The sequence below is a fragment of the Bufo gargarizans genome, chromosome 1, assembly GCF_014858855.1.
Source record: "Bufo gargarizans isolate SCDJY-AF-19 chromosome 1, ASM1485885v1, whole genome shotgun sequence".
Lineage (NCBI taxonomy): Eukaryota > Metazoa > Chordata > Amphibia > Anura > Bufonidae > Bufo > Bufo gargarizans.
This window is the reverse complement of record NC_058080.1, coordinates 37,893,916-37,919,918: the sequence shown is the minus strand read 5'-3', so window position 1 is coordinate 37,919,918 and position 26,003 is coordinate 37,893,916. Positions and strand designations below refer to the sequence as shown.

Sequence of the window (26,003 nt, the reverse complement as noted above, 5' to 3'; positions counted from 1 at the left end):
GGCCCGGGTGAGCTGTGAGCCTGACCGGGGGGGCCCGGGTGAGCTGTGAGCCTGACCGGGGGGCCCGGGTGAGCTGAGCCTGACCGCGGGTCCCGGTGCTGTGCGCTGACCGGGGGCCCGTGTGAGCCTGACCGGTGGGCCCCGGGTGGCTGTGAGCTGACCGGGGGGGCCCGGTGAGCTGTGAGCCTGACCGGGGGGCCCTCAGCTTTGTGACAGTCTCTTCTTCTGTAGGTATCATACTGCAGCGCCGAGTGTCTCCGAGCTGCAGAGAACAATACCACCAGGTCCTGTGTTGGGGTCCTCCCGGGACAACCCCCAACATCCACTCAATAAACTGGGGATGCATGGAGGTAAGACGAGTACATAACCAGTTTAATAGCAGCGTGCCCCAGTATCCATCCTGACATGTTGCTCCTCGGCAGTAGGTGGGCTGTCCACCTATCAAGCAGAGCTCTGCACCCTGTTGCTTTCCAGCTCTGGTTAATTGACAGCTGCCATCGTCTCCATGCTGGGGTTGTAGTTCTCCACGGCGAAGAGCCATAGACGGCAGACCAGTGATAGAAAGTAATAGGAAAGAAGAAATACTCTTCTGTCAGGGGTTTGTAGTAGCGGTGGGGGTTACTGTGCAGTAACGTTTCTTCCCATTGTAACCCCTCCAGGAACATCCATTACCCCCCGGAGACGGCCAGCATCATGCTTATGGCCAGGATGGTGGCTTCTGTCAAGCAGGTAGGTACGCACTGCACATGATGTGATGGGGGACTGACCTTGAGGTGTGACGCCGCTTATCTCCAGGAAACAGAGATGAGAGGTAAAGACCCGGCCGCTCCTGTGTGGTGGTCACTGACTGGGCTCTGATTTGTGAGAGGCATTGCAGACCCACGCATTTCACCCCCCAGCAGGGGGCTCTACTGCACAGAACGGTAACACGTCCTCTCTTCTGGTGACCACAGGCCAAGGACAAGGACTGGTGGCCGCAGCTCTTCTCCCAGTTCTGTAGCAAAACGGCCAACGAGAAGAGGAGATCGTCCACAAGCTGCTGGGAGACAAGTTTAAGGTGAGTGAAACGCGTGAGTGACACAAGACCCTATAGATAAGCCAGGGGTATATTGCCATCCACCCCATTTGTATGGGCTCCACATCCTATGGGTCAGCTTTCCTGATTCTAGTCATGTGTACTAACCATAGTACCTCCAGAGCTGTAATCGCAGTTCTGCTGTGAGGACAGTTCCTTGGAATAGCCCAGTACTGTTCAGCTAGACAACGCCATAACAGCCTTAAACACTGCTGCATGGGATTGCGGGGTAGCTCATCCCTGCGATCGACGTGCAGTGTAGAGCAGTGGTCTGCTGTAAGTGTGCCATACAGAAGACACTGAACCAGCAGGGGGCAGCAGTGAGCTGCAAGGTTCGTCTTTGTAAAATGGCGTGATTTTCCTGGAAGAGCTTCTTCTTATGTGTCCTTGTGTCCGTCTTCCCCTATGATTCATGTGGTCGCTCTGTGTCTTACAGGGACAGCTGGATCACCTGCGTCGCCTCTTCATGGAGGCCTTGTATGAGGAGCGAGTCAGCCGGGTAAGAACAAGACAGCTCACCAGCATATTCTTTACCTGCGCACACCAACCACAGTATATCCAGAGCTGCATTCATAATTCTGCTGTCATATTATGTCTCATACTCCAGACACATCCAGAGCTGCATTCATAAATTTGCTTTCTCAGCATGTCGATACTGAGCTGCATTAACAATCCATCAGCACTCTGCTGACAGTCACGACTAAGGTCATGGGGTGGGACAGTGGGGATGTCTCTTGGTGCCTGAGTCCAGTGGACTGTGTGAGGATGGTCTCCTGGGCCCCATAACCCTCTGGCCCTGTATTCTCCAGGGCCCGTCCTGAGCTCTCTGCACATCTGTTTGCTAACATCTTGCTCTTGTTTGCAGTGGTTTACTCCGGACGGCTTCCGCTCCCTTTTCGCTCTCGTTGGAACCAATGGGCAGGGAATCGGCACCAGGTGAACTATGAGTTTAGGGTGACCCCATGGTGCCCCCTGGCACACATCAGAGTAGTTGATATCATATTGTTGTTGCAGCTCGCTGAGTCAGTGGGTTCATGCGTGCGACGCCCTGGAACTGCCAACAGAGGAGAGAGAGCGGCTGGACGCCCTGATAGACCAGCTGTACAAGGACATAGAGAAAGGTGAGGACCGGCCGGCGGGGATATATACTCCACAGTCCTGTCTGTGTATACTTTAAGGGCCTGTGTGTGTGCGCTCTGCGGTCCTGTCTGTCTGTCTGTGTGTGTGCGCTCTGCGGTCCCGTCTGTGTGGTGTGCGCTCTGCGGTCCCGTCTGTGTGTGTGCGCTCTGCGGTCCCGTCTGTGTGTGTGTGCGCTCTGCGGTCCCGTCTGTGTGTGTGTGCGCTCTGCGGTCCCGTCTGTGTGTGTGTGCGCTCTGCGGTCCCGTCTGTGTGTGTTGCGCTCTGCGGTCCCGTGTGTGTGTGTGTGCGTGCTCTGCGGTCCCGTCTGTGTGTGTGTGTGCTCTGCGGTCTGTGTGTGTGTGTGTGCTCTGCGGTCCCGTCTGTGTGTGTGTGTGTGCTCTGCGGTCCCGTCTGTGTGTGTGTGTGCTCTGCGGTCCCGTCTGTGTGCGCTCTGCGGTCCCGTCTGTCTGTGTGCGCTCTGCGGTCCCGTCTGTGTGTGTGCGCTCTGCGGTCCCGTCTGTGTGTGTGTTGTGCGCTCTGCGGTCCCGTCTGTGTGTGTGTGTGCGCTCTGCGGTCCCGTCTGTGTGTGTGTGTGCGCTCTGCGGTCCCGTCTGTGTGTGTGTGCGCTCTGCGGTCCCGTCTGTGTGTGTTGCGCTCTGCGGTCCCGTCTGTGTGTGTGCGCTCTGCGGTCCCGTCTGTGTGTGTGTGTGTGTGCTCTGCGGTCCCGTCTGTGGTGTGTGTTGTGCTCTGCGGTCCCGTCTGTGTGTGTGTGTGTGCTCTGCGGTCCCGTCTGTGTGTGTGTGTGTGCTCTGCGGTCCCGTCTGTGTGTGTGTGTGTGTGTGTGCGCTCTGCGGTCCCGTCTGTGTGTGTGTGTGCGCTCTGCGGTCCCGTCTGTGTGTGTGTGTGCTCTGCGGTCCCGTCTGTGTGTGTGTGTGTGCTCTGCGGTCCCGTCTGTGTGTGGTGTGTGTGTGTGCTCTGCGGTCCGTCTGTGTGTGTGGTGTGTGTGTGTGTGCTCTGCGGTCCCGTCTGTGTGTGTGTGTGTGTGGTGCTCTGCGGTCCCGTCTGTTGTGTGTGCGCTCTGCGGTCCCGTCTGTGTGTGTGCGCTCTGCGGTCCCGTCTGTGTGTGTGTGCTCTGCGGTCCCGTCTGTGTGTGTGTGCTCTGCGGTCCCGTCTGTGTGTTGTGTGTGTGCTCTGCGGTCCCGTCTGTGTGTGTGTGTGTGCTCTGCGGTCCCGTCTGTGTGTGTGTGCTCTGCGGTCCCGTCTGTGTGTGTGTGTGTGTGTGCTCTGCGGTCCCCGTCTGTGTGTGTGTGTGTGTGTGCTCTGCGGTCCCGTCTGTGTGTGTGTGTGCTCTGCGGTCCCGTCTGTGTGTGTGTGTGTGTGTGCTCTGCGGTCCCGTATGTGTGTGTGTGTGTGCTCTGCGGTCCCGTCTGTGTGTGTGTGTGTGCTCTGCGGTCCCGTCTGTGTGTGTGTGTGTGTGTGTGTGCTCTGCGGTCCCGTCTGTGTGTGTGGGTTGTGTGTGTGTTTGTGTGCTTGCTCTGCGGTCCCGTGTGTGTGTGGTGTGTGTTGTGTGTGCTCTGCGGTCCCGTCTGTGTGTGTGTGTGCTCTGCGGTCCCGTCTGTGTGTGTGTGTGTGTGTGCTCTGCGGTTCCCCGTCTGTGTGTGTGTGGTTGTGTGTGCTCTGCGGTCCCGTCTGTGTGTGTGTGTGTGTGTGCTCTGCGGTCCCGTCTGTGTGTGTGTGTGTGTGTGTGTGTGTGCTCTGCGGTCCCGTCTGTGTTGTGTGCTCTGCGGTCCCGTCTGTGTGTGTGCTCTGCGGTCCCGTCTGTGTGTGTGTGTGTGCTCTGCGGTCCCGTCTGTGTGTGTGTGTGTGTGTGCTCTGCGGTCCCGTCTGTGTGTGTGTGTGCTCTGCGGTCCCGTCTGTTGTGTGTGTGTGTGTGTGTGTGTGCTCTGCGGTCCCGTCTGTGTGTGTGTGTGCTCTGCGGTCCGTCTGTGTGTGTGTGTGTGTGTGCTCTGCGGTCCCGTCTGTGTGTGTGTGTGCTCTGCGGTCCCGTCTGTGTGTGTGTGGTGCTCTGCGGTCCCGTCTGTGTGTGTGTGTGCTCTGCGGTCCCGTCTGTGTGTGTGTGTGTGTGCTCTGCGGTCCCGTCTGTGTGTGTGGCTCTGCGGTCCGCGTGTGTGTGTGTGCTCTGCGGTCCCGTGTGTGTGTGTGTGCTCTGCGGTCCCGTGTGTGTGTGTGTGCTCTGCGGTCCCGTGTGTGTGTGTGTGCTCTGCGGTCCCGTGTGTGTGTGTGTGCTCTGCGGTCCCGTGTGTGTGTGTGTGCTCTGCGGTCCCGTGTGTGGTGTGTGCTGCGGTCCCGTGTGTGTGTGCTCTGCGGTCCCGTGTGTGTGTGTGTGCTCTGCGGTCCCGTGTGTGTGTGTGCTCTGCGTCCCGTGTGTGTGTGTGTGCTCTGCGTCCCGTGTGTGTGTGTGTGCTCTGCGGTCCCGTGTGTGGTTGTGTGCTCTGCGGTCCCGTGTGTGTGTGTGTGCTCTGCGGTCCCGTGTGTGTGTGTGCTCTGCGGTCCCGTGGTGTGCTCTGCGGTCCGTGTGTGCTCTGCGGTCCCGTGTGTGTGTGTGTGCTCTGCGGTCCCGTGTGTGTGTGTGTGCTCTGCGGTCCCGTGTGTGTGTGTGTGCTCTGCGGTCCCGTGTGTGTGTGTGTGTTGCTCTGCGGTCCCGTGTGTGTGTGTGTGCTCTGCGGTCCCGTGTGTGTGTGTGTGCTCTGCGGTCCCGTGTGTGTGTGCTCTGCGGTCCCGTGTGTGTGTGTGTGTGTGTGCTCTGCGGTCCCGTGTGTGTGTGTGTGTGTGTGCTCTGCGGTCCCGTCTGTGTGTGTGTGCTCTGCGGTCCCGTGTGTGCGCTCTGCGGTCCCGTGTGTGTGTGTGTGCTCTGCGGTCCCGTCTGTGTGTGTGTGTGCTCTGCTGTCCCATCTCTCACCTCTCTCCTCTGCAGAGACCGGGGAGTTCCTGAACTGTGAAGGCTCGGGGCTGTACATGCTGCAGAGCTGCTGTGAGTACCACTAGCACTGACTGTGCAGAGCGGCTCACTGTCCGGCAGCCCCTGATCGCCCCTTCTGTATTCACTGCAGGTAATCACAGCTGTGTCCCCAACGCCGAGGCATCATTCCCTGACAACAACTATCTGCTGCACCTGACTGCACTGGAGGACATCCAGCCCGGGGAGGTGAGTACCAGGGGCCTGATCACTTACATACACACAGAACATGAGTCATCCCAAGTTCAGATAAGTAATGTATGTACACAGTGACTGCACCAGCAGAATAGTGAGTGCAGCTCTGGAGTATAATACAGGATGTAACTCAGGATCAGTACAGGATAAGTAATATATGTACACAGTGACTGCACCAGCAGAATAGTGTGTGCAGCTCTGGAGTATAATACAGGATGTAACTCAGGATCAGTACAGGATAAGTAATGTATGTACACAGTGACTCCACCAGCAGAATAGTGAGTGCAGCTCTGGAGTATAATACAGGATGTAACTCAGGATCAGTACAGGATAAGTAATGTATGTACACAGTGACTGCACCAGCAGAATAGTGAGTGCAGCTCTGGAGTATAATACAGGATGTAACTCAGGATCAGTACAGGATAAGTAATGTATGTACACGGTGACTGCACCAGCAGAATAGTGAGTGCAGCTCTGGAGTATAATACAGGATGTAACTCAGGATCAGTACAGGATAAGTAATGTATGTACACAGTGACTGCACCAGCAGAATAGTGAGTGCAGCTCTGGAGTATAATACAGGATGTAACTCAGGATCAGTACAGGATAAGTAATGTATGTACACAGTGACTGCACCAGCAGAACAGTGAGTGCAGCTCTGGAGTATAATACCGGATGTAACTCAGGATCAGTACAGGATAAGTAATGTGTGTACACAGTGACTGCACCAGCAGAATAGTGAGTGCAGCTCTGGAGTATAATACAGGATGTAACTCAGGATCAGTACAGGATAAGTAATGTGTGTACACAGTGACTGCACCAGCAGAATAGTGAGTGCAGCTCTGGAGTATAATACAGGATGTAACTCAGGATCAGTACAGGATAAGTAATGTATGCACACAGTAACTGTACTAGTAGAATAGTGAGTGCAGCTCTGGAGTATAATACAGGATGTAACTAACTGATTTTCCTAGTCTACGACGTAAAGTCATAGTTTTATTAAGACACGGAGGCGAATATTGCTTTCTCTTCCTTTACTGATCACCATAGCAGCAAGGAGAAACAAAAACAAATGCAAATGGTCACCATAGTAACCCATACGTCCCACCCCTACAGCCCCAATATAAGGCTGCGTCCAAGGTGGTACTTCCTCTTTCTCTGCGAACCAGTCCATAATAACCGATGAACGAACAACTCCGGAACACCCAAAGAATGATCCGCGCCAAAGAGACCCACGGAGTCCAAGCAGGAACTTTCCAGCGACAGGATCCACTTCAGGGGAAGGACTGGAAACCATCATCCAAGACTCTCAGCAAATCCAACGTGGTAGATGCAGGAGCTGGAGGAAAACATCGTCCAGAACAGGAACATTCCAGGGCAGGAAGACTCAACCTGAAAGAACAAGAGAAGCAAACTCCGATAAAGCGAGAGTATGGCCAAGCCAAACCCATATCCAGCCGACACAAGAGGTCCAGGCCGGTGTAAAGCATACAAACAAGTATGAGCACATAATGGCGAACAACGTAACACAATAAAGTATAACAGTTCAAAATAGGCCTACCAAATAAAGTAGAGCTAACAGGTCAAAAAAAAAACCCACACTAAGAGTCCAGGGGAGGGAAGGGTGGGCAATATTCGCCTCCGTGTCTTAATAAAACTATGACTTTACGTCGTAGACTAGGAAAATCAGTTAGTTTTACATCAGACACGGAGGCTTCATATTGCTAGTTCAAAGCTGGTTAACCAAGGGATCAAACAAATGAGGAGGAGGACGGAAATAATACTCACGGAAAGTGGAGGCACTAGACCAGTCCGCCAATCGTAGGATGTCCTCCAGGCGAGCTCCCGAGACCGCCAACGAGGTAGACGCCGCACCGCGCGCCGAATGAGCTGTAAACACCGAAGTGTCCACACCGGCCAGAGCCATAACCCATTTCAACCAACGGGCCAAAGTGGGGCTAGTCACCGGACCGAACGGGTGACGGATGGAGAGAAACAATTGCGGCACCGCCGGAGACCTGTAAGGACGAGTCCTGGCCTCGTATTCTTTCAAACAAGCTACCGGGCACAAGGCCGGAGAAGCAGGAAAGCTGGGGTACGACACGACCCGGATGTTCGTCTTCGTGCGTCTCGAAATGTTAAAAGACACGCCCTCCGGGGTAAAGGACCTGGCGTCGTGGTCCAGAGCCCGCACATCAGAAACTCTTTTACAAGAAATTAAGCAAAAGAGAGTGACCAACTTTGCGGAAAGCTGACGTAAGGAAAGGTCAGTATTGGTAGGCCAAGAGGACAAAAAGGTAAGCACCAGGGAAACATCCCAAGTGGAAGAAAATCTCGGCCGGGGAGGCCGAGACAGCCGCGCGCCTCGGAGGAGGCGCGAAACGGAAGGGTGCTGTCCTGCCGGAACGCCATCAAATCCTTGATGTGACGAAGAAATCGCCGAACGAAAAAAAAATGATCGTTCTGTAAGCCTTTCCCTCTTCAAAGAGGGAGGTGAGGAACTGAAGCAACCGAGCTACAGGAGCTGAAACGGGATCCAGGTCCCGTTCCAGGCACCAGCCAGCCCAAGTTCGCCAGGCCGCCCGATAAGATTTTCGGGTGCCGGGAGCCCAAGCGTCGTCCAGGAGGCGCCTAGTTGCCTCCGAAACTCCGTCGACCGCTCCTGGAGTCCTGAGAGCCGGCAGGCCATCAAACGTAGGGATCCGTCCAGGAGCAGAGGGTGGGGGATCCCCTGAGGGCAGCGCAGGAGAGAGGTCGGGTTCGGTAGAAGGACGGGAATGTCCACTAGAAGCTCCAGGAGAGACGGGAACCACACCTGGGAGTCCCAGAACGGGACTATCGCCACCAACTCCGCCCGATGGCGACGAACTTGGAGAAGCATCCGCGGAATCATCATGAATGGGGGAAAGGCATAGAGAAGGCCGGAGGACCAGTCCTGCAGAAACGCGTCCGCCGCCAACGCCTCCGGATCCGGGCGCCAACTGTAGAACCGAGGGAGGAGAGCGTTGAGCCGGGAGGCGAACAAGTCCACGGAAAAGGGTCCCCATCTGGATGACACCTCCGAGAAAATCAACGGGTCCAACTGCCAGTCGCTGCCGTCCGTAAGATGGCGGGAACTCCAATCCGCCCGCACGTTGTGAAGTCCCGGTAGGTACTCGGCCTGCACCATGATGTCCCTGGAGAGACAGTACGCCCAAAAGTCCTTCGCCAATCCCGCCAGAGTAGCAGACCGGGTTCCGCCCAAACGGTTGATATAGCGAACCGCTGAAATATTGTCCATCCGGAGACGGATACATGCGTTGGCCATACCGTTGGTAAAACTCTTGACGGCCAAGGAGCCGGCCAGCAACTCCAGGGCATTGATGTGCAAGTGTGTCTCGACATGCGACCAAGGTCCTCCGGTGGAGACCCCGTTGCAGTGTGCTCCCCAGCCCTGAAGGCTCGCATCCGATTCGATGGTGAATTCCGGCTGGAAACCAAAGATCGCCCTGCCGTTCCAAGCCTCCAGATTGGCGATCCACCAACGAATCTCTTCTCTGGCCTCCGAATCCAATTCCACCATGTCTGCAAAGGAGGCCCCCGAGCGGAGGTGCGCAATCTTCAAGCGCTGTAGAGCCCGGTAATGCAACGGTGCCGGGAAGACCGCCTGTATGGAGGATGCCAGCAGGCCGATGATGCGGGCTAGGTGACGCAGGGACAGGTGGGCCCTGGTCAATGCCCGTCGCAGTTCCTTGCGAATGGACCGTAACTTGTCCCCTGGAAGGCTGAGGGATTCCGAGATCGAGTCCACTGTGAAGCCTAGGAAGTCCAACCTCTGGGAGGGAGTGAGCCAGGACTTCTCCAAGTTGAGTAGGAAGCCGAGCGACTCTAGGAGATCCGCCGTCCATCGGAGGTGCTGCAGCAGTGTCGACCTGGATTGATGCATCAGGAGGATGTCGTCCAGGTATATTATGAGGCGTACTCCGCGACTCCTCAACCAGGCCATGACCGGACGCAGGAGTTTGGTGAAACACCACGGAGCCGACGACAAGCCGAATGGAAGGCATGTGAATCTCCAGACCTCGTCTTTCCAGAGGAAGCGAAGGAGATCCCTGGAGTGGGGGGCCACCGAGACCGTAAGGTACGCGTCCTTCAGATCCAACTTCACGAGCCAATCCCTGGGGGAGAGAAGATCCCGGAGTAGATGGATTCCCTCCATCTTGAAGTGACGGTACCGCACGATGCTGTTTAGGGCCCGGAGATTGATGACGGGACGCATCTGACCCCCTTTTTTCTGGACCAAGAAAATGTTGCTTATTACCCCCCCTGAGTGGCCGTGAGCTCTCTCTATGGCTCTCTTGAGGAAGAGGGAAGAGAGCTCCCCGTCCACCCGGGCGGAGTCCGATCCCCTCCGAAGAGAGGACGGTGGGTGTTGCACTGAGCAAGGGGTGTCTATGAGCTCTATGGAGAAGCCCCTGACCGTCGTCAGAACCCATGGGTCTGATGTAATTAGTTCCCAAGCGTGTAAAAAATGCCGAAGCCTGCCCCCTACACAAAGTACCGAAGAATCCCCGTCCGGGGTCTGACTTACCGGATGACTTGCGGGGAGCCGTGTTTCCTCGGAAGGAACGAGAGCGCCATTGTCCCCCTCTGGATGGGAAGAACGTCGGGGGAGACCGCTGGTTTTGAAATGCAGCTCGCTGGGAGAAGGAGCCTCTGGATACACCCCTGCCTCGGGTGCTGGAGCGGCCGGACAGACGGCCCCTGTTGCTGCCGGCCCTGTGAGAGACCCGGCCCTGGAAGACTTTGCGCATAGTAGCCTGCGCCTTGTCCAGAGCGGAAAATGTGCCGACGAAGCGGCTGAGGTCCTTTATAAAGGAGTCCCCAAAAAGCAGGCCTTCCGCCTCTTTGCCCGTCTCCGTCTGGGCAAGATTTATAAGCTTGGGGTCTATCCTAAGCAGGATGGCTTTGCGCCTTTCCACTGACAGGGATGCATTGGTTCCCCCGGCGATGCAAATCGCCCGCTGGGCCCAGCCCGTGAGCTCCTCAGGGTCAATGTGGGAACCCTCATGTCTGGCGGACTCCGCCAATTCCATAATCTTTGCCAGCGGACCGAAAATGTCCAGGAGCTTGTCCTGGCATCCTCTAAGGGCTGAGTCTAAGCCCTTCTTGGCATTCCACCCAGACTTGGACAAAAATTGGGTCATTTTCGGGTCCACGACGGGCGTGTCGCAGACCTTATGGGGTATAATAGGCCGTGGGCACTCGGCCCGCAGCTTACTGCGCGCCTCCTTGGACAGAGGACGGCGGGCCCAATGCTCCAGGTAACTACTAATTTGTGTGTCGGGGAGCCACTCTGCCGATCTAGGGTGGTGGAGGGCCTCAGGATCAAACATGGGAGCCCCGGAGGAATCCAAAGGGAAATTGTCCACAGAGGCCGAGGAGGATTCCTTAGTTAAAGGAACAGCAGGGGGAGTGGCAATAGGGTCGGACCCCAGAGGGGCGTCATCCTCCTCTGAAAAATCGCTAGCCTCCGCCGGATCCTCCGGGCCCGAACCCAGATCCGAGTCAGAGTCGGCATCCGCTTGGGCTCTAGCGTGTTTCCACACCCGCGATTTATCAGCCTGGCGGGGACAAGCTCTTTTACGCGACCTCAGCGCGTCGTCTGGGGTGGTCATCAACACACCGGTCATTGTCTCCTGTCCAACAGGAGGTTCAGCAGCAAAAGAATGCTGAGCAATCTCAGGGGGAGCAAGTCTGGCCCCAGCTAGGGGGTGTGCAGACAGGGCCTGGGAGATGGTCTGTGATAAGACAGTGGACATGGAACCCATAGCCTGTAAAATAGCATTAGACACAGAGCGCTGGATGAGCTGCGCCTGTGTGTCTGAGTCAGTGAGATTAGCATCCCCAGGGAGGGGGGAGGGGGATGACTGGGCAGAGGGATCCATATGGTCCAGCACAGGGAACAGGGTACCTGCAGGAAGAAGACTGTGAGGGAGGAGAGCCTGAGGAACTAGGTGTAAAGCGCTTGGAAAACGAGGGGTTAATCACCCCAGGAGAGAGGGGAGCGGAGCGGCAGCACAGGTGACCGGCAGCAGGCACGCAGGAGACCGGAGGAAGCGAGATCTCGCGGGAACGGGAACCAAGATGGCCGCCGGATCTCGCGAGATCTCGCTCCAGCCAGCCAAAAGAGCGCGAACAGTGGAGAGAAGGCCGCCGAGCCGGGGAAGCAGACGCGCGCCAAAAGGGGGCGTGGCCCACCACCGGGAGGCAGAAGATGGCGGTAAGGCCAGCGGCGACGCCAAAACACAATGGGACCCCCAAGCAAATACTCCCGAGGGGAGAAGGGGGAGAGGGAGGAAACACAAGGACCCCCAGAGGGAAGGGTCCCAGGGGGAAAACGCAGCGCGTAATTAGGACCAGGGAATACTGAGGAAGGCAAAGGCTGCCCTGACAGGGATAAGCCCCTGGGACAAAGAATGCAGGGTAAATAGATATCCCGCCGCACAATCACTAAAGCACCTAAAGGGAGGAAACCAGCCCCAGGGGAGAAAATAACAGGGGGAATATAATCTATAGTGATATAAACCCCTAGGGAGAACAGAAGCAGCTAACAGATAAATGAACATGTTACTTATCTGGTGAGCAGCAAGAAAGAGGAAGTACCACCTTGGACGCAGCCTTATATTGGGGCTGTAGGGGTGGGACGTATGGGTTACTATGGTGACCATTTGCATTTGTTTTTGTTTCTCCTTGCTGCTATGGTGATCAGTAAAGGAAGAGAAAGCAATATGAAGCCTCCGTGTCTGAGGTAAAACTCAGGATCAGTGCAGGATAAGTAATGTATGTACACAGTGACTGCACCAGCAGAATAGTGAGTGCAGCTCTGGAGTATAATACAGGATGTAACTCAGGATCAGTACAGGATAAGTAATGTATGTACACAGTGACTGCACCAGCAGAATAGTGAGTGCAGCTCTGCAGTATAATACAGGATGTAACTCAGGATCAGTACAGGATAAGTAATGTATGTACACAGTGACTGCACCAGCAGAATAGTGAGTGCAGCTCTGCAGTATAATACAGGATGTAACTCAGGATCAGTACAGGATAAGTAATGTATGTACACAGTGACTGCACCAGCAGAATAGCGAGTGCAGCTCTGGGGTATAATACAGGATGTAAGGTGTCAGCAGTCAGTGCAGGCGCTGTGTGAATATCCTGCATGTGACATGCTTTGTCTCTTCTTTGTCAGGAGATCTGCATTAGTTATCTGGACTGCTGCCAGAGAGAGCGGAGCCGACATAGCCGACACAAGGCCCTCAGGTACATGACATGTCTTCTCTGTGCAGCAAAACAAATCCAGCCCAGAAACAGTCCAATAAAATCCATGGTGTATTTCTCAAAGTACGAAGAGTCCACATCCAGGGGCCCGCTCCCTGCTCTACACCCCATATGTGTTATGACCCTGTTCACACTGTTCTCAGGATTCTCAGTCAAAATTGAAGGATGAGATAATGCTGCTTGTTCATCTCCTGCAGCTCCCTAAACTGCACCCCAAAGATCCAGTAAGAGCCTCTATTCAAAAGTTTTCTAAGATGATCTTCTTCGTCTATACACCCTTTCTATGCCAGATCTCTTTAACCCTTTGAGGACATGGCAGTTTTCCATTTTTTTAATCCCTGCCTTTCTGGAGCCATAACTTTTTATTTTTCCGTTCACACAGCTGACCTGTTCTCTTCATCCTCCAGGTCAGTACGATTACAGCGATACCGCAGTTATATAGTTTTAGGGGTTTTGTTTTTCCCCGGCGCCACCCCAACGGCCCTGGACAGGAGGGTGTCCCCCTGGACAGGAGACAACACTGAAGCCCCAGATTTAAAAGGCCTCCTCTCCTCACCTAAGCCAGTGTTTCCTGTCCCCGGAGAGGGCAGAAGCTCCTGCTCTGACTGGTATGCCGAATTATTCACCGCACAGCCTTGTTGTTTCCCCAGGTTTGGGAGGGCCGCTGCAGAGGTCAGGGGCTCCGGGGACGCTGTGCCTCCCTTCCCCATCTTTAGGCATAAGCCCTTCCAAAAGAAGGCAGCCCCAGGCTTTTACCTCTATGCAGAGGATGTGGATCCAGCTTGGCAGGTGGGGCCTTCTCAGGTGCAGAGGAGGCTCCTGGCGGAGCGGGCCGTCAAATAACGCACAGTGACGTCATGACGCAGTGATGGTCCATCGGCATGTCGCGTACCCAGTGTGGGCGGGTATATGAAGGAAGATGGCCACAGCAGAGTCCGGTGGCGTTTCCCTGCTGCAGCATGTCGGCTCCCCAGGACGCAGACTCGGCCCGCAAGCCTGTGCATCCTGGTTCCAGCACCCTCAGCCCGGTAAGCCTGGGCAGATATTTTTTCTGGTGTAAAGCTCTTTTCTCATGCACCCATAGGGTGTCTGGTGCTAAAGGTTTAAAAAAAAATTCTGCTAGCCCCTTTTTTTTTTTTTTTTTTTTTTTTTTTTTCATTTTTGATTATTTTAGGGCAGAGAAACCTCCAAGACACCAGGGGGATATTCAGGACGCAAGAAGTGCGCAATATGCAGGAAATCCTTTATATCTAAATCCAAGAAGTCACTATGTGTGAAGTGCACAGAAAAAGTGGTATCTGAAGCATCTCCCTCATTTCCAGACTCCGTGAGGAGTATGAATAGAGAGGAAGTAAATGTCGCGGTGGAATCAGGATTGCCTCCCTTGTCTCCACGAGCCTCCACCTCTCAAAAATTCCCGGTTATATGGATTTGATGTAGATGAAGGAGAAATCCTTGAAGACAGCTCTGAGTCCTCGGAAGACGGTTATGAAAGACCGTTATTCCTTCCAGAAGAATCTCAGTCTTCTAAAAACCATAAGGGCTACTATGAACTTAGAGGATACTAGAGCAAGCCAGTCGGCGCAGGACCAGATGTTCCAGGGTCTGGGGGAAAGGAGAAGTCTTCCCTGTCCATAATAGCATTAAAGATCTAATCTCTAAAGAATGGAGAGACCCCGAGAACAGAGCCCCTGTCACAAGCTCTTTTAAGTGAAAATTATCCTTTTGCGGGTTCTGATTGAAATCTTTGGGATAAGACTCCAAAGATCGATGCACCTGTAGCCCCCATTTCACAGAAATTCTCCCTTCCATTTGAGGACATGGAGCTGCTACGTGACCCCCACGGACAAAATATGCGAAAGCTTACTTAAAAAGGCATGGGAGACAAATACCACTATGTTTAGGCCCAGTATGTCTTCCACGTGCACAGGTCCTTGTCAGTATGGCTGGGTCAATTAGAGGATCATCTGGCAGCAGGAACCCCTAGGGAGGAAATTTTGGCATCCTTACCAACGTTGAAACAAGCGTCAAATTTTTTAGCGGATGCTTCGGCTCATTTGGTAAAACTGTCTGCCAGATCAGCCGCCATCTCCAATGCTGCCAGAAGGGCCGTATGGCTCCATTCCTGGTCGGGGACAAGGCATCTAAAAAACGCGTTTGTTCCATTCCATGTGAAGGGGGTCAACTTTTTGGATCAGTCCTTGATGACATCTTGGAGAAGGCTTTTGATAAGAAAAAAGGATTCCCTACGGAGAGCAGGTTTTTTCATCAGAGGCGGTCTTTTCAGAATCAAAAGAACAGGCAGAAGACAAAGCAGAAGAGAAGAGACTACTCGGGAAGATGGCAGACCTCCAGAGGGAGGGGAAACGATCCCTCTTCACTCAATGACACCAGATATCAAGTTGGAGCAAGTAAAAAAAAAATAATCAAAAATGGAATGTACTGGGAACCTCCCCATGGGTTCTGGCTTCCATTCAAAGAGGCTTCAGTCTAGAATTCGATACCTATCCAACAGATTATTTTATAATCAACAAGCCGTTGCCTCAGAGGGAAAAGCAACTGTCCCTGGAGTCAGAAATCTCCATTCTTCTCCAGAAAAAGGTATCACTTCTGGTCCCAGAAGACCAACTCAAAAAGCGTTTCTATTCTCCAGAGTTACTGATCATAAAACCCGAGGGATCATTCAGGCTCATTGTAAATCTAAAGAGATTAAACAAATGCCTAACCCACAAGAAATTCAAAATGGAAACCATCAAATAGACCATAAACCTCCTTCACCAGAACTTCTATATGGTAACTATGGATTTACAGGATGCTTCTTATCATGTGCTCATCCTCCGAGAACTAACAGATAAATACAGTGGCGTGGCACTCTCGTCCTCAGCAGCGTGGCCTCCAAACATGAAGAGAATTATAAACTTCAGCACTCCAGTGGATATGGTGAAATCCTTGTATAGTTTTCTTTTAATAATGCAAGGCAACTCCAAGTGAACAGTCTAACGTTTTGGTCAATTTAGACCTTTTTCAAACACCATGGGGAGACAAGAATCCAAAGAAGACATCAATAAATCGATATGTAATTTTACAAGGTAATACATAAAATTGCGTATCGATTTATTGTTGTCTACTTTGGATTCTTCTCTCACCTTAGTGTTTGAAAAAGGTCAAAATTAACCAAAACATCAGACGTTTCACTTGGAGTTGCCTTGCATTATTAAAAGAAAAATATACAATGATTTCCCCATATCCACTGGAGTGCTGAAGTTTATCATTTTCTTCATCCTCAGAGAACACCAGAAGTTTTTGAGAATTGCGGTCTACATAGGAAGTCGCCTTTGTCACTTTCAATACCCTTCGGTCTCTCTTCTGCTCCAAAGATCTTCTCAAAAGTATTCGCCGAGGTAACAGGCTACCTTCATCTACAGGGAATTCCTATAATACCCTACTTAGTCAACTTTCTAATTGCGGCTGGAACAGAAGAGCTTCTTCTACTCCATCTAGACCTGGTAAAAAAGACCTTTGGTTTAGGATGGATAATAAATCTCAAGTCAACAAAAAGTCTTCCTAGGCGTTCTTCTCGATTCACGTCTGCTGATGTCTTCTCTTCCAAATCGACCATGTATCAGAAAATCTCTCGGTTTTGCAGGTTAAAAACCTCCACCATCAGGAGTATTATGACTGGTCTGGGTCATCTAATGTCTTCAATAGCGGCAGTCGGATGGGCACCGAGCCATACATTCTACAGTCCTTTTTCCTAGATTCCTGGGACTGTACTCAGACCTCCTTAGTCAAAAGGGTAGGTCTTCCATCAAACGTATTGCAGTCCCTAGCCTGGTAGAGAATAAGAAAACATTTACAGACGGGGGTCTACTGGTGTCAAGATGCTAGTCGTCACAACAGACCACAGCAACCGAGGCTGGGCTGGTCACGTTGCAGACCTAATAGTTCAATTTGGGACAAATCGATGACAAACAGAACGAACAGCAGTTCTCAAGGTTCTTCTGGCACTCCATTCAAAGATACGTCTAGGTCATGTAAAAATCCTATCAGACAACACGGTTGCATACATAAACAGACAGGGGGGCACTCGAAGCAAGAATCTTGCCGCAACTGCAAATTTTTCTCTGGCCAGAAAAGCAATGGACTTCCTTGTCAGCAGTCCATATAAAAGGAAGCAAGAATCTTGTGGCTGATTTCTGAGGAGGCAGACAATAAAAGGAGAATGGGCCTTGGATCCCGATGTCTTCCATCAGATAACAGTAAGATGGGGAGTTCCAATCCTCGACCTGTTTACAGATCTGGAAAACAAGAAGGTACAGAGATTTTGTTCTCTATCCCCACAGGATCAACCATAGATTCTGGATGCCATATCTCACCTATGGCCAAGAGGACTTGCTATACGCACTTCCCCCATTCAGCTTAAGTCCAAGAACTCTTATGAAAGTGGCAGAGGAACTGGCGCAAGTAATCATGATCGCTCCTTATTGATCAAGAAGGGCCTGGTTTTCTCTACTCAACTTGTCAGCAGGAGCAGACTGGACTGGAGAGTGTTTCCAGGACTCTTATTCCAGGGTCCGATCTACCATCCCCGAGTCCCTCAACTCAGATTGACAGCTTGGAGATTGAACGCCTAGCCCTAAGAAATAAAGGTCTCTCCGATCCAGTAATTTCCACTATACTAAAAGGTAGGAAATCGGTAACATCTAAAATTTACCTTAGAACTTGGAAGGCAAAGGTTATCGAAATTCCCTTACAAATGTTTGTTATTCTACATTTCCTGCAAGCAGGGTTGAACAAGGGCCTCAAGCCCTCTACCCTCAAAGTGCAAGTATTTTTCTGGACTTATGACTGGCAGAGCAACCTTTAGTCAAACGTTTTTTGTTTTTTTTAAGGGTGCCGTCAAACTCTCACCTCCCATACTCTCCACCTGGGACTTATGTCTAGTTCTTACAGCCTTAATGGAGTCACCGTTCGAACCAATTGATAACATTTCCCTGAAACGTCTGTCACTTAAGACCGTCTTTCTTCTAGCCGTAACTGCTAGAAGGATTGGTGAAATCCAGGCTTTCTCTTGTCTGCCACCGTATCGGAGTATTTTGGATGAGCGTATAGTCCTAAAACATTGCCCATCCTTCCTTCAGAAAGTGGTTTCAAAATTCAATTGCAATCTGGAAGTTGTGCTGCCGTCCTTCTGCTCTTCACCTTCCACGGACCGGGAGAGGAAATGCCACAATCTGGATGTGAGACGTTGCCTACTGTGTGATCTGGAGAGAACAGAGCAGTTCAGGAATTCGGACCATCTCTTTCTCCAGTTCCAGGGTCCTAATAAGGGTCTAGCAGACAAGAAGCCTACCATTGCCCGAAGGATAAGAGATGCTATCTCTTTGTTATACCAACAAGAATCTTGTTTCCCCCGTGGGACTCAAGGCCCATGTCGGCCTCCTTGGCAGAGAATGCCGCCATATCAACTGAACAGATCTGCAGAGCGGCTGCCTGGGCTTATCCTATAGGCTGGATGTGACTCACAACCAGGACTTGTCCTTTGGGCGTAGAGTTCTTTCTGCAGCAGTCCCACCTTAAGTTGTGTTTCATTCTGTTATTCCTCTGGTCAGTGCCGTTGGGGAGGCGCCGGGGAAAAGTTTATATGGCTTTGTTTTTACAGTGTCCCCAATGAGGTAAAACTAACCTGTTCCTTTCATTCTACCATATTTTTTGGACTATATAAGGAGGAAAAAAATAAATATTTCATCAGACCTCGGAGCAAACCACATTCTCAATCCGCCTCAGATGGGACCCCACAGCTCCCATCAGACCTCAGATCAGACATTTGAAGCCCTGCCACCTGCAAGAACTACTGCTGTGACAGGTTCTTCTGCAGGCCCCAGCCTACCACAGCTGCTCAGGGAAGCCGTTCAGGCCCCAGCCTACCACAGCTGCTCAGGGAAGCCGTTCAGGCCCCAGCCTACCACAGCTGCTCAGGGAAGCCGTTCAGGCCCCAGCCTACCACAGCTGCTCAGGGAAGCCGTTCAGGCCCCAGCCTACCACAGCTGCTCAGGGAAGCCGTTCAGGCCCCAGCCTACCACAGCTGCTCAGGGAAGCCGTTCAGGCCCCAGCCTACCACAGCTGCTCAGGGAAGCCGTTCAGGCCCCAGCCTACCACAGCTGCTCAGGGAAGCCGTTCAGGCCCCAGCCTACCACAGCTGCTCAGGGAAGCCGTTCAGGCCCCAGCCTACTCTACAGCTGCTCAGGGAAGCCGTTCAGGCCCCAGCCTACCACAGCTGCTCAGGGAAGCCGTTCAGGCCCCAGCCTACCACAGCTGCTCAGGGAAGCCGTTCAGGCCCCAGCCTACCACAGCTGCTCAGGGAAGCCGTTCAGGCCCCAGCCTACCACAGCTGCTCAGGGAAGCCGTTCAGGCCCCAGCCTACCACAGCTGCTCAGGGAAGCCGTTCAGGCCCCAGCCTACCACAGCTGCTCAGGGAAGCCGTTCAGGCCCCAGCCTACCACAGCTGCTCAGGGAAGCCGTTCAGGCCCCAGCCTACCACAGCTGCTCAGGGAAGCCGTTCAGGCCCCAGCCTACCACAGCTGCTCAGGGAAGCCGTTCAGGCCCCAGCCTACCACAGCTGCTCAGGGAAGCCGTTCAGGCCCCAGCCTACCACAGCTGCTCAGGGAAGCCGTTCAGGCCCCAGCCTACCACAGCTGCTCAGGGAAGCCGTTCAGGCCCCAGCCTACCACAGCTGCTCAGGGAAGCCGTTCAGGCCCCAGCCTACTCTACAGCTGCTCAGGGAAGCCGTTCAGGCCCCAGCCTACCACAGCTGCTCAGGGAAGCCGTTCAGGCCCCAGCCTACCACAGCTGCTCAGGGAAGCCGTTCAGGCCCCAGCCTACCACAGCTGCTCAGGGAAGCCGTTCAGGCCCCAGGAGCTCAGCGCACCCTCAGATCTGTCCATAATTGACCACAGCATCAGAAGGGTTGAACATCTGTAGTTGTCCACAGGGTATGAACAAGCAACATGATCTTATCCTTCAATATTGACTGAGATTCCTGAGAACAGTGTGAACAGGGACATATCAAATATGGTAACACATACTGCGGGTACACATAGACTTGTGTTTCTTTGTCTGCGCTTCCCGTCGGCCCCCCCGCTGCTTTTCCTTGCGCTTCCTTCGGCCTCCCAGTCGTCTCCCACCTTTGGTTTCTGATGCAAGATACTCGTACTTCCCATTATATCAGTTCTCTGCAACCAGTGACTACCAGTGTGGTGAAACTACAAGTCCCAGCATGCCTTGGAAGCCGCTTACTGGCAGCAGAGGGCCCACAGGCTCCAGGTCATTGATGTAGCGCACCCCCATGGACAGTCACATACATGTGACCATTAATACCACACTGAATGATGGACCCTGAGTGAACTACCCGGCAGCTGAGCATGCTGGGCATTATAGTGCACTTACAACCACCTGGTGGGAGGAGTTACATTTAGACCCCTCCTCTTCCAATGATACGTGCTCAGGGTGTCCCCTCTTCTTCCAGGGAGAACTATCTGTTTGTCTGCTCCTGTCCCAAGTGCCTATCGCAGTCTGAGGACCCGGACGTGACCTCCGAGGAAGAGGATGAGGAAGACGCGGAGCTGGAGGATGAGATGACGGATGTGTGACACAGACCGCCTCCCACCAAACCCCACAATCCAGCACTTGAATTGGCTTTGCCTGTTACCGCTATTCACATCTTTCCACTAAACTTTTATACATAAACTCTCCCCGACACAGACCCCCCCGAGTACGGGGGAGGGGCAGGTGCTGCATGGGCTCCTCCCCCAACAAACATCCACATTCATACTGGTCAATTGTGATAAGCATTTTATAGGATTGGCAGACAAAATACTAAATTATTTCTATACAGTTCTCCGGCAATGGCGGCCTCTGCGTCTTCTGTCTAAGCGCAGCACACCCCCACCCATCGGGGTGGGGTATCTACTGGAAAATCTGTGGGTGACAACCCGTATCACATCAGAATGGAGATCGATATCAATTATCCAATGCAAGAGCCTGGCGGTAGCTGTATAATCTGTATATAGTGAGCTCCCTCTAGTGGTGGCTGTATAATCTGTATGTAGTAAGCTCCCTCTAGTGGTGGCTGTATAATCTGTATGTAGTGAGCTCCCTCTAGTGGTGACTGTATAATCTGTATGTAGTGAGCTCCCTCTAGTGGTGGCTGTATAACCTGTATATAGTGAGCTCCCTCTAGTGGTGGCTGTATAATCTGTATATAGTGAGCTCCCTCTAGTGGTGGCTGTATAATCTGTATATAGTGAGCTCCCTCTAGTGGTGGCTGTATAATCTGTATATAGTGAGCTCCCTCTAGTGGTGGCTGTATAATCTGTATGTAGTGAGATCCCTCTAGTGGTGGATGTATAATCTGTATATAGTGAGCTCCCTCTAGTGGTGGCTGTATAATCTGTATATAGTGAGCTCCCTCTAGTGGTGGCTGTATAATCTGTATGTAGTGAGCTCCCTCTAATGGTGGCTGTATAATCTGTATGTAGTGAGATCCCTCTAGTGGTGGATGTATAATCTGTATGTAGTGGGCTCCCTCTAGTGGTGGCTGTATATAGTGAGCTCCCTCTAGTGGTGGCTGTATAATCTGTATGTAGTGAGCTCCCTCTAGTGGTGGCTGTATAATCTGTATGTAGTGAGCTCCCTCTAGTGGTGGCTGTATAACCTGTATGTAGTGAGCTCCCTCTAATGCTGGCTGTATAACCTGTATGTAGCGAGCTCCCTCTACTGGTGGCTGTATAATCTGTATGTAGCGAGCTCCCTCTACTGGTGGCTATATAATCTGTATGTAGCGAGCTCCCTCTGGTGGTGACTGTATAATCTGTATGTAGTGAGCTCCCTCTGGTGGTGGCTGTATAATCTGTATGTAGTGAGCTCCCTCTAGTGGTGGCTGTATAATCTGTATGTAGTGAGCTCCCTCTAGTGGTGGCTGTATAATCTGTATGTAGTGAGCTCCCTCTAGTGGTGGCTGTATAATCTGTATGTAGTGAGCTCCCTCTAGTGGTGGCTGTATAATCTGTATGTAGTGAGCTCCCTCTAGTGGTGGCTGTATAATCTGTATGTAATGAGCTCCCTCTGGTGGTGGCTGTGGGCAGAAGAAATTTATAGCTCTGCACCAGAATTAATCTATCGTACAGATATATATTACCGTTATACTGAGAATTTTAGAGCTCAGTATCACCTTGTGTCTGTAGAAGTGGTGGATCTCTGGTGAACTCCCCGATGTCTTGAGCGGGCTCTCGCTTTTCCAGTGCTGGAATTCTCGGGGTCATTCTCTTCTGGTAGGTAAGATACCTTCTACAATCTCAACCACTGACCTTTGATACTTCTACATACAAGTCACACTTCACTTGCAGGTCGGCTTCTGCCCAGCATCAGGTCACTTATTAGAAGCTAGCCGAGTTCCAGGAATGGTTCCTTGTAACCTTGGCACCGTGTGCAGCAGCGGGTGGTGGGCTCCTTGGAGAACTGGCCGCTCTCCCTGAGCTAGAACATATTACACTTTCTCTGGCCGGAGCGCTGTATATAAGGAGGCGCTCTCTGGCCGGAGCGCTGTATATAAGGAGGCGCTCTCTGGCCGGAGCGCTGTATATAAGGAGGCGCTCTCTGGCCGGAGCGCTGTATATAAGGAGGCGCTCTCTGGCCGGAGCGCTGTATATAAGGAGGCGCTCTCTGGCCGGAGCGCTGTATATAAGGAGGCGCTCTCTGGCCGGAGCGCTGTATATAAGGAGGCGCTCTCTGGCCGGAGCGCTGTATATAAGGAGGCGCTCTCTGGCCGGAGCGCTGTATATAAGGAGGCGCTCTCTGGCCGGAGCGCTGTATATAAGGAGACGCTCTCTGGACGGAGCGCTGTATATAAGGAGATGCTCTCTGGCCGGAGCGCTGTATATAAGGAGGCGCTCTCTGGCCGGAGCGCTGTATATAAGGAGGCGCTCTCTGGCCGGAGCGCTGTATATAAGGAGGCGCTCTCTGGCCGGAGCGCTGTATATAAGGAGGTGCTCTCTGGCCGGAGCGCTGTATATAAGGATCTAACATCGATCATCTTGTAGACCTTTGGCATATGCCTTTATATAAGACTTTTTTAGGGTAGTCTCTAGAATAGAAGCAAGGTTTCTTCCTCAAATCCCTCTTTAGTAGAGCAATTTCTTCTTGCACGTAGGTATTGCCCTATTGGGATACCTTTTTTCAATGCTGGTGGGTGGTAACTTTTCCAGTGAAGGACCCTAAAAAAGTCTTATATAAGGCATATAATAGAGCAAAAAATACTGAAAGGACTACTCTGCTGCAGGACCAAAAGCAAGAAACAGAAAATAAGAAAATAATACGATGTATCGGTACATATGATGCACAACACGAAAAAGTCAGAAATATTCTAAAGCGTCATCAGTACATACTACAAGCAGATGATGATCTAAGAGAAGTAATATCTCCTAATTCTACAATTCCCTACAGAAGAGGCAAAAATCTGAAAAATCTTAGTACACAGCCACTACCAGCCGAATCGTAAGGAGCAGAAAATGACATGGTTATCCACAAGAGGCTCATACCCCGGTGGAGATTGTATATTCTGTAATAAGATGGTTCCCAAAAAGGAATTTATTAATCCAGTGGACAATAAAAAAATCAGATTAAAGCGTACATTAATTGTAAATCCACAGGAGTAATTTATACTATTGAATGTGGGTGTCCTAAGACCAGACAACAACTGAGAAGACGCATTTCAAAACATCTAAGCAGCATTAATACAGACTCTGATGCAGCCCTTGCGAGACACATTCAAGAAAAACATAGAGGTGATATAAAAAATCTGAAAATCTGGGGTATAGAAAAAAGACTAGGCCCTAGACAAGGAGCCATTGATAGAATGTTACAACGAGAAGAGACTAAATGGATCTATCGATTTGAAGCCTGTCCCCTCTTGGACTCATTGAAGGATTCACATACGCATCGTATTCATGACTCATGAGGTATTAAAAGGAAAAAGATATGATCATATAGGAACATTGTATAAAAATAAAGACGGTAGAAGAATTGGTGGTAGGGGTATGACCAGTAGTAGTGATGTTTACCCCCCTCCTCCTGCCTATATCTCCCTTTATTATCACAGTGTAAGGGGTTGCTCTCTCAAGCAGGGCAGCGGTGACAGATTCGTTGCAGACAACAGGATTAAAGTCCAACTTGATGCTTCATTTTATGACACTGGCAATTTACAGGCACCTCCGTTTATAATTCACTGGGTACGGCGTAGATCCATCATCACAAAACATAAATCAAATAAACTCCTGCCCGTCTGGGCTCTAACTAATACAGATTAGCTCCTAGCTCACCTGTTGAGCGCAGGTCACACACCGAGTCTCCGGAGTCTCTAGCCAGCAAAGCAGCCAGCTTCCTAGTCTTTTTCCAGGTATCACTCCCCCTGACTGACAGCCTGGAATATGTTTTTATTTCCCCCCCAATGATCCCAGCTGGGTACACCCGAGGATCCCTCAGGCTAGGTGAAAAACCTGCCCTGGACTGGGGTGGACTGGGGAGGTCCCACTACCAAACCTACCTTCCCAGTCCAAATAAAATCCATCACGTTTAACAAAACTGTCTCAGCAACCTACACCTTGCTAAAACCACTTTAGATTTTTTGGATTTTACTTACCTCACCCAGTTGAGGAACCTGGGTGAGATATACACCCCTTCCAAGACTTTTCCATACACTTTACCACATATCCCCCCCCCCTTCTTCTCCAGACCAGAGGTCTGGGCATGTTCAGCAACCATACAGTGTATCCTGGATGACGCATCTGCGTTTCCCTGCAACTTCCCCGACCTCTGCTTAACTTTGAAATTAACATTTTGCAGGGAGAGAAACCACCTGGTCACCAGTGATGGTCAGTTCGCAGTGCTCGCCAGCCTCTAGACCTACCGCACACTTCTCAAGGCTTATGGTTAGGCAGCATCACTAATGGAGTCTATCACAGCCTGCACTTTCCAGAGGTGACTTTTCCAATCAGGTGAAAAAATGACCACATCATCCAGGTAAGCGGCAGCATAGTCACGATGTGGCCTCAAGATTAGGTCCATCAACCTCTGAAACGTAGCAGGGGCTCCATGTAACCCAAACGGCATCACTGTGTACTGGAACAGCCCCTCCGGAGTGGAGAATGCCGTCTTTTCTTTAGTGTCCTCTGACAATGGTATCTGCCAATAACCCTTTGTAAGGTCAAGGGTCATGATGCACCTTGCTTTCCCAAGCCTCTCAATCAGTTCATCTACTCTGGGCATGGGGTACGCGTCAAATTTTGACATCTCATTTAGTTTCCGAAAATAATTACAGAACCTCCAAGTCCTATTGGGCTTCGGGATTAACACAATAGGGCTCGACCACTCACTGGTGGATTCCTCAATGACCCCAAACTCAAGCATGCGCCTGACCTCAGAGGACACCGCTTTTCTGTGTGCTCCTGGTATCCTGTAGGGCTTTAGATTCACCTTACTGTGGGGCTCAGTTCTCACGGAATGTTTTATCAGGTGGGTATGGCCTGGTACGTCAGAAAACCTTCTATTTTTCTGCAGAAACTCGTTTGCAACTTTTTTTTTTTGCACATTTCTTTATTAATTTTTGTTACATACATGTCACATGTACCAGGACGTTAACTTAAATGGAGACAGGATTCGTGAATATTCCGAAGCGGGAGTGTATCTGATCAGGAGCCGTTTCCACACTTGATAGAGTTTTTTCCCCAAAAGCTCCTTATTATTCAGGGCCTCAAGCCATTATAAGTGAAACACATGTCTCGAGACGGAGCTGCAGGCTGCAGCCATAACTGCAAAATATGTTTGGCCACCATCAAAAGTTTATGACCCAATGGTGCAAGATGCAGAGCTCCACCATCTCCTTCCTTCCCTGAAGACTAAGAGGGCTGAATGATCGAGTGCGTGATCACCAATACTGCGGTAATATCTCCCTTAAAACTGCTGATATCCCGCAAGATCTGACCCACCTGTGACCAGAAATCTGCCAGCTTTGGACACGGCCACAAGCCATGGAAAAGGTCCGACCCTTCCAACATACATTTGGGGCACCCCTTCAATCTGCTGGTATCACCCTCCTTACATGGGATGTTAAAGCCATAAATGGCACGATGTAATATTTTAAGATGGGTTTCTCGCCATAGCTTATTTGTAACCGCTCTATATAGACCCGACAGACCTGAACAGATATGCGAGTACAAATCC

The 26,003-nt window shown here is 51.7% G+C and overlaps 1 protein-coding gene across 1 annotated transcript; it reads left to right on the top strand.

Annotated features, from left to right (window-relative positions):
* Positions 1-708: 708 nt before the first annotated feature.
* Positions 709-20,633, top strand: LOC122924422 (SET and MYND domain-containing protein 5-like). Its single transcript, XM_044275504.1, is given in 10 exon segments — positions 709-729; positions 954-1,011; positions 1,014-1,057; positions 1,512-1,574; positions 1,941-2,011; positions 2,090-2,196; positions 5,169-5,225; positions 5,305-5,399; positions 12,640-12,710; positions 20,254-20,633. Coding segments are annotated over 10 exon segments (711 nt in total). The 3' UTR covers positions 20,378-20,633.
* Positions 20,634-26,003: the final 5,370 nt, after the last annotated feature.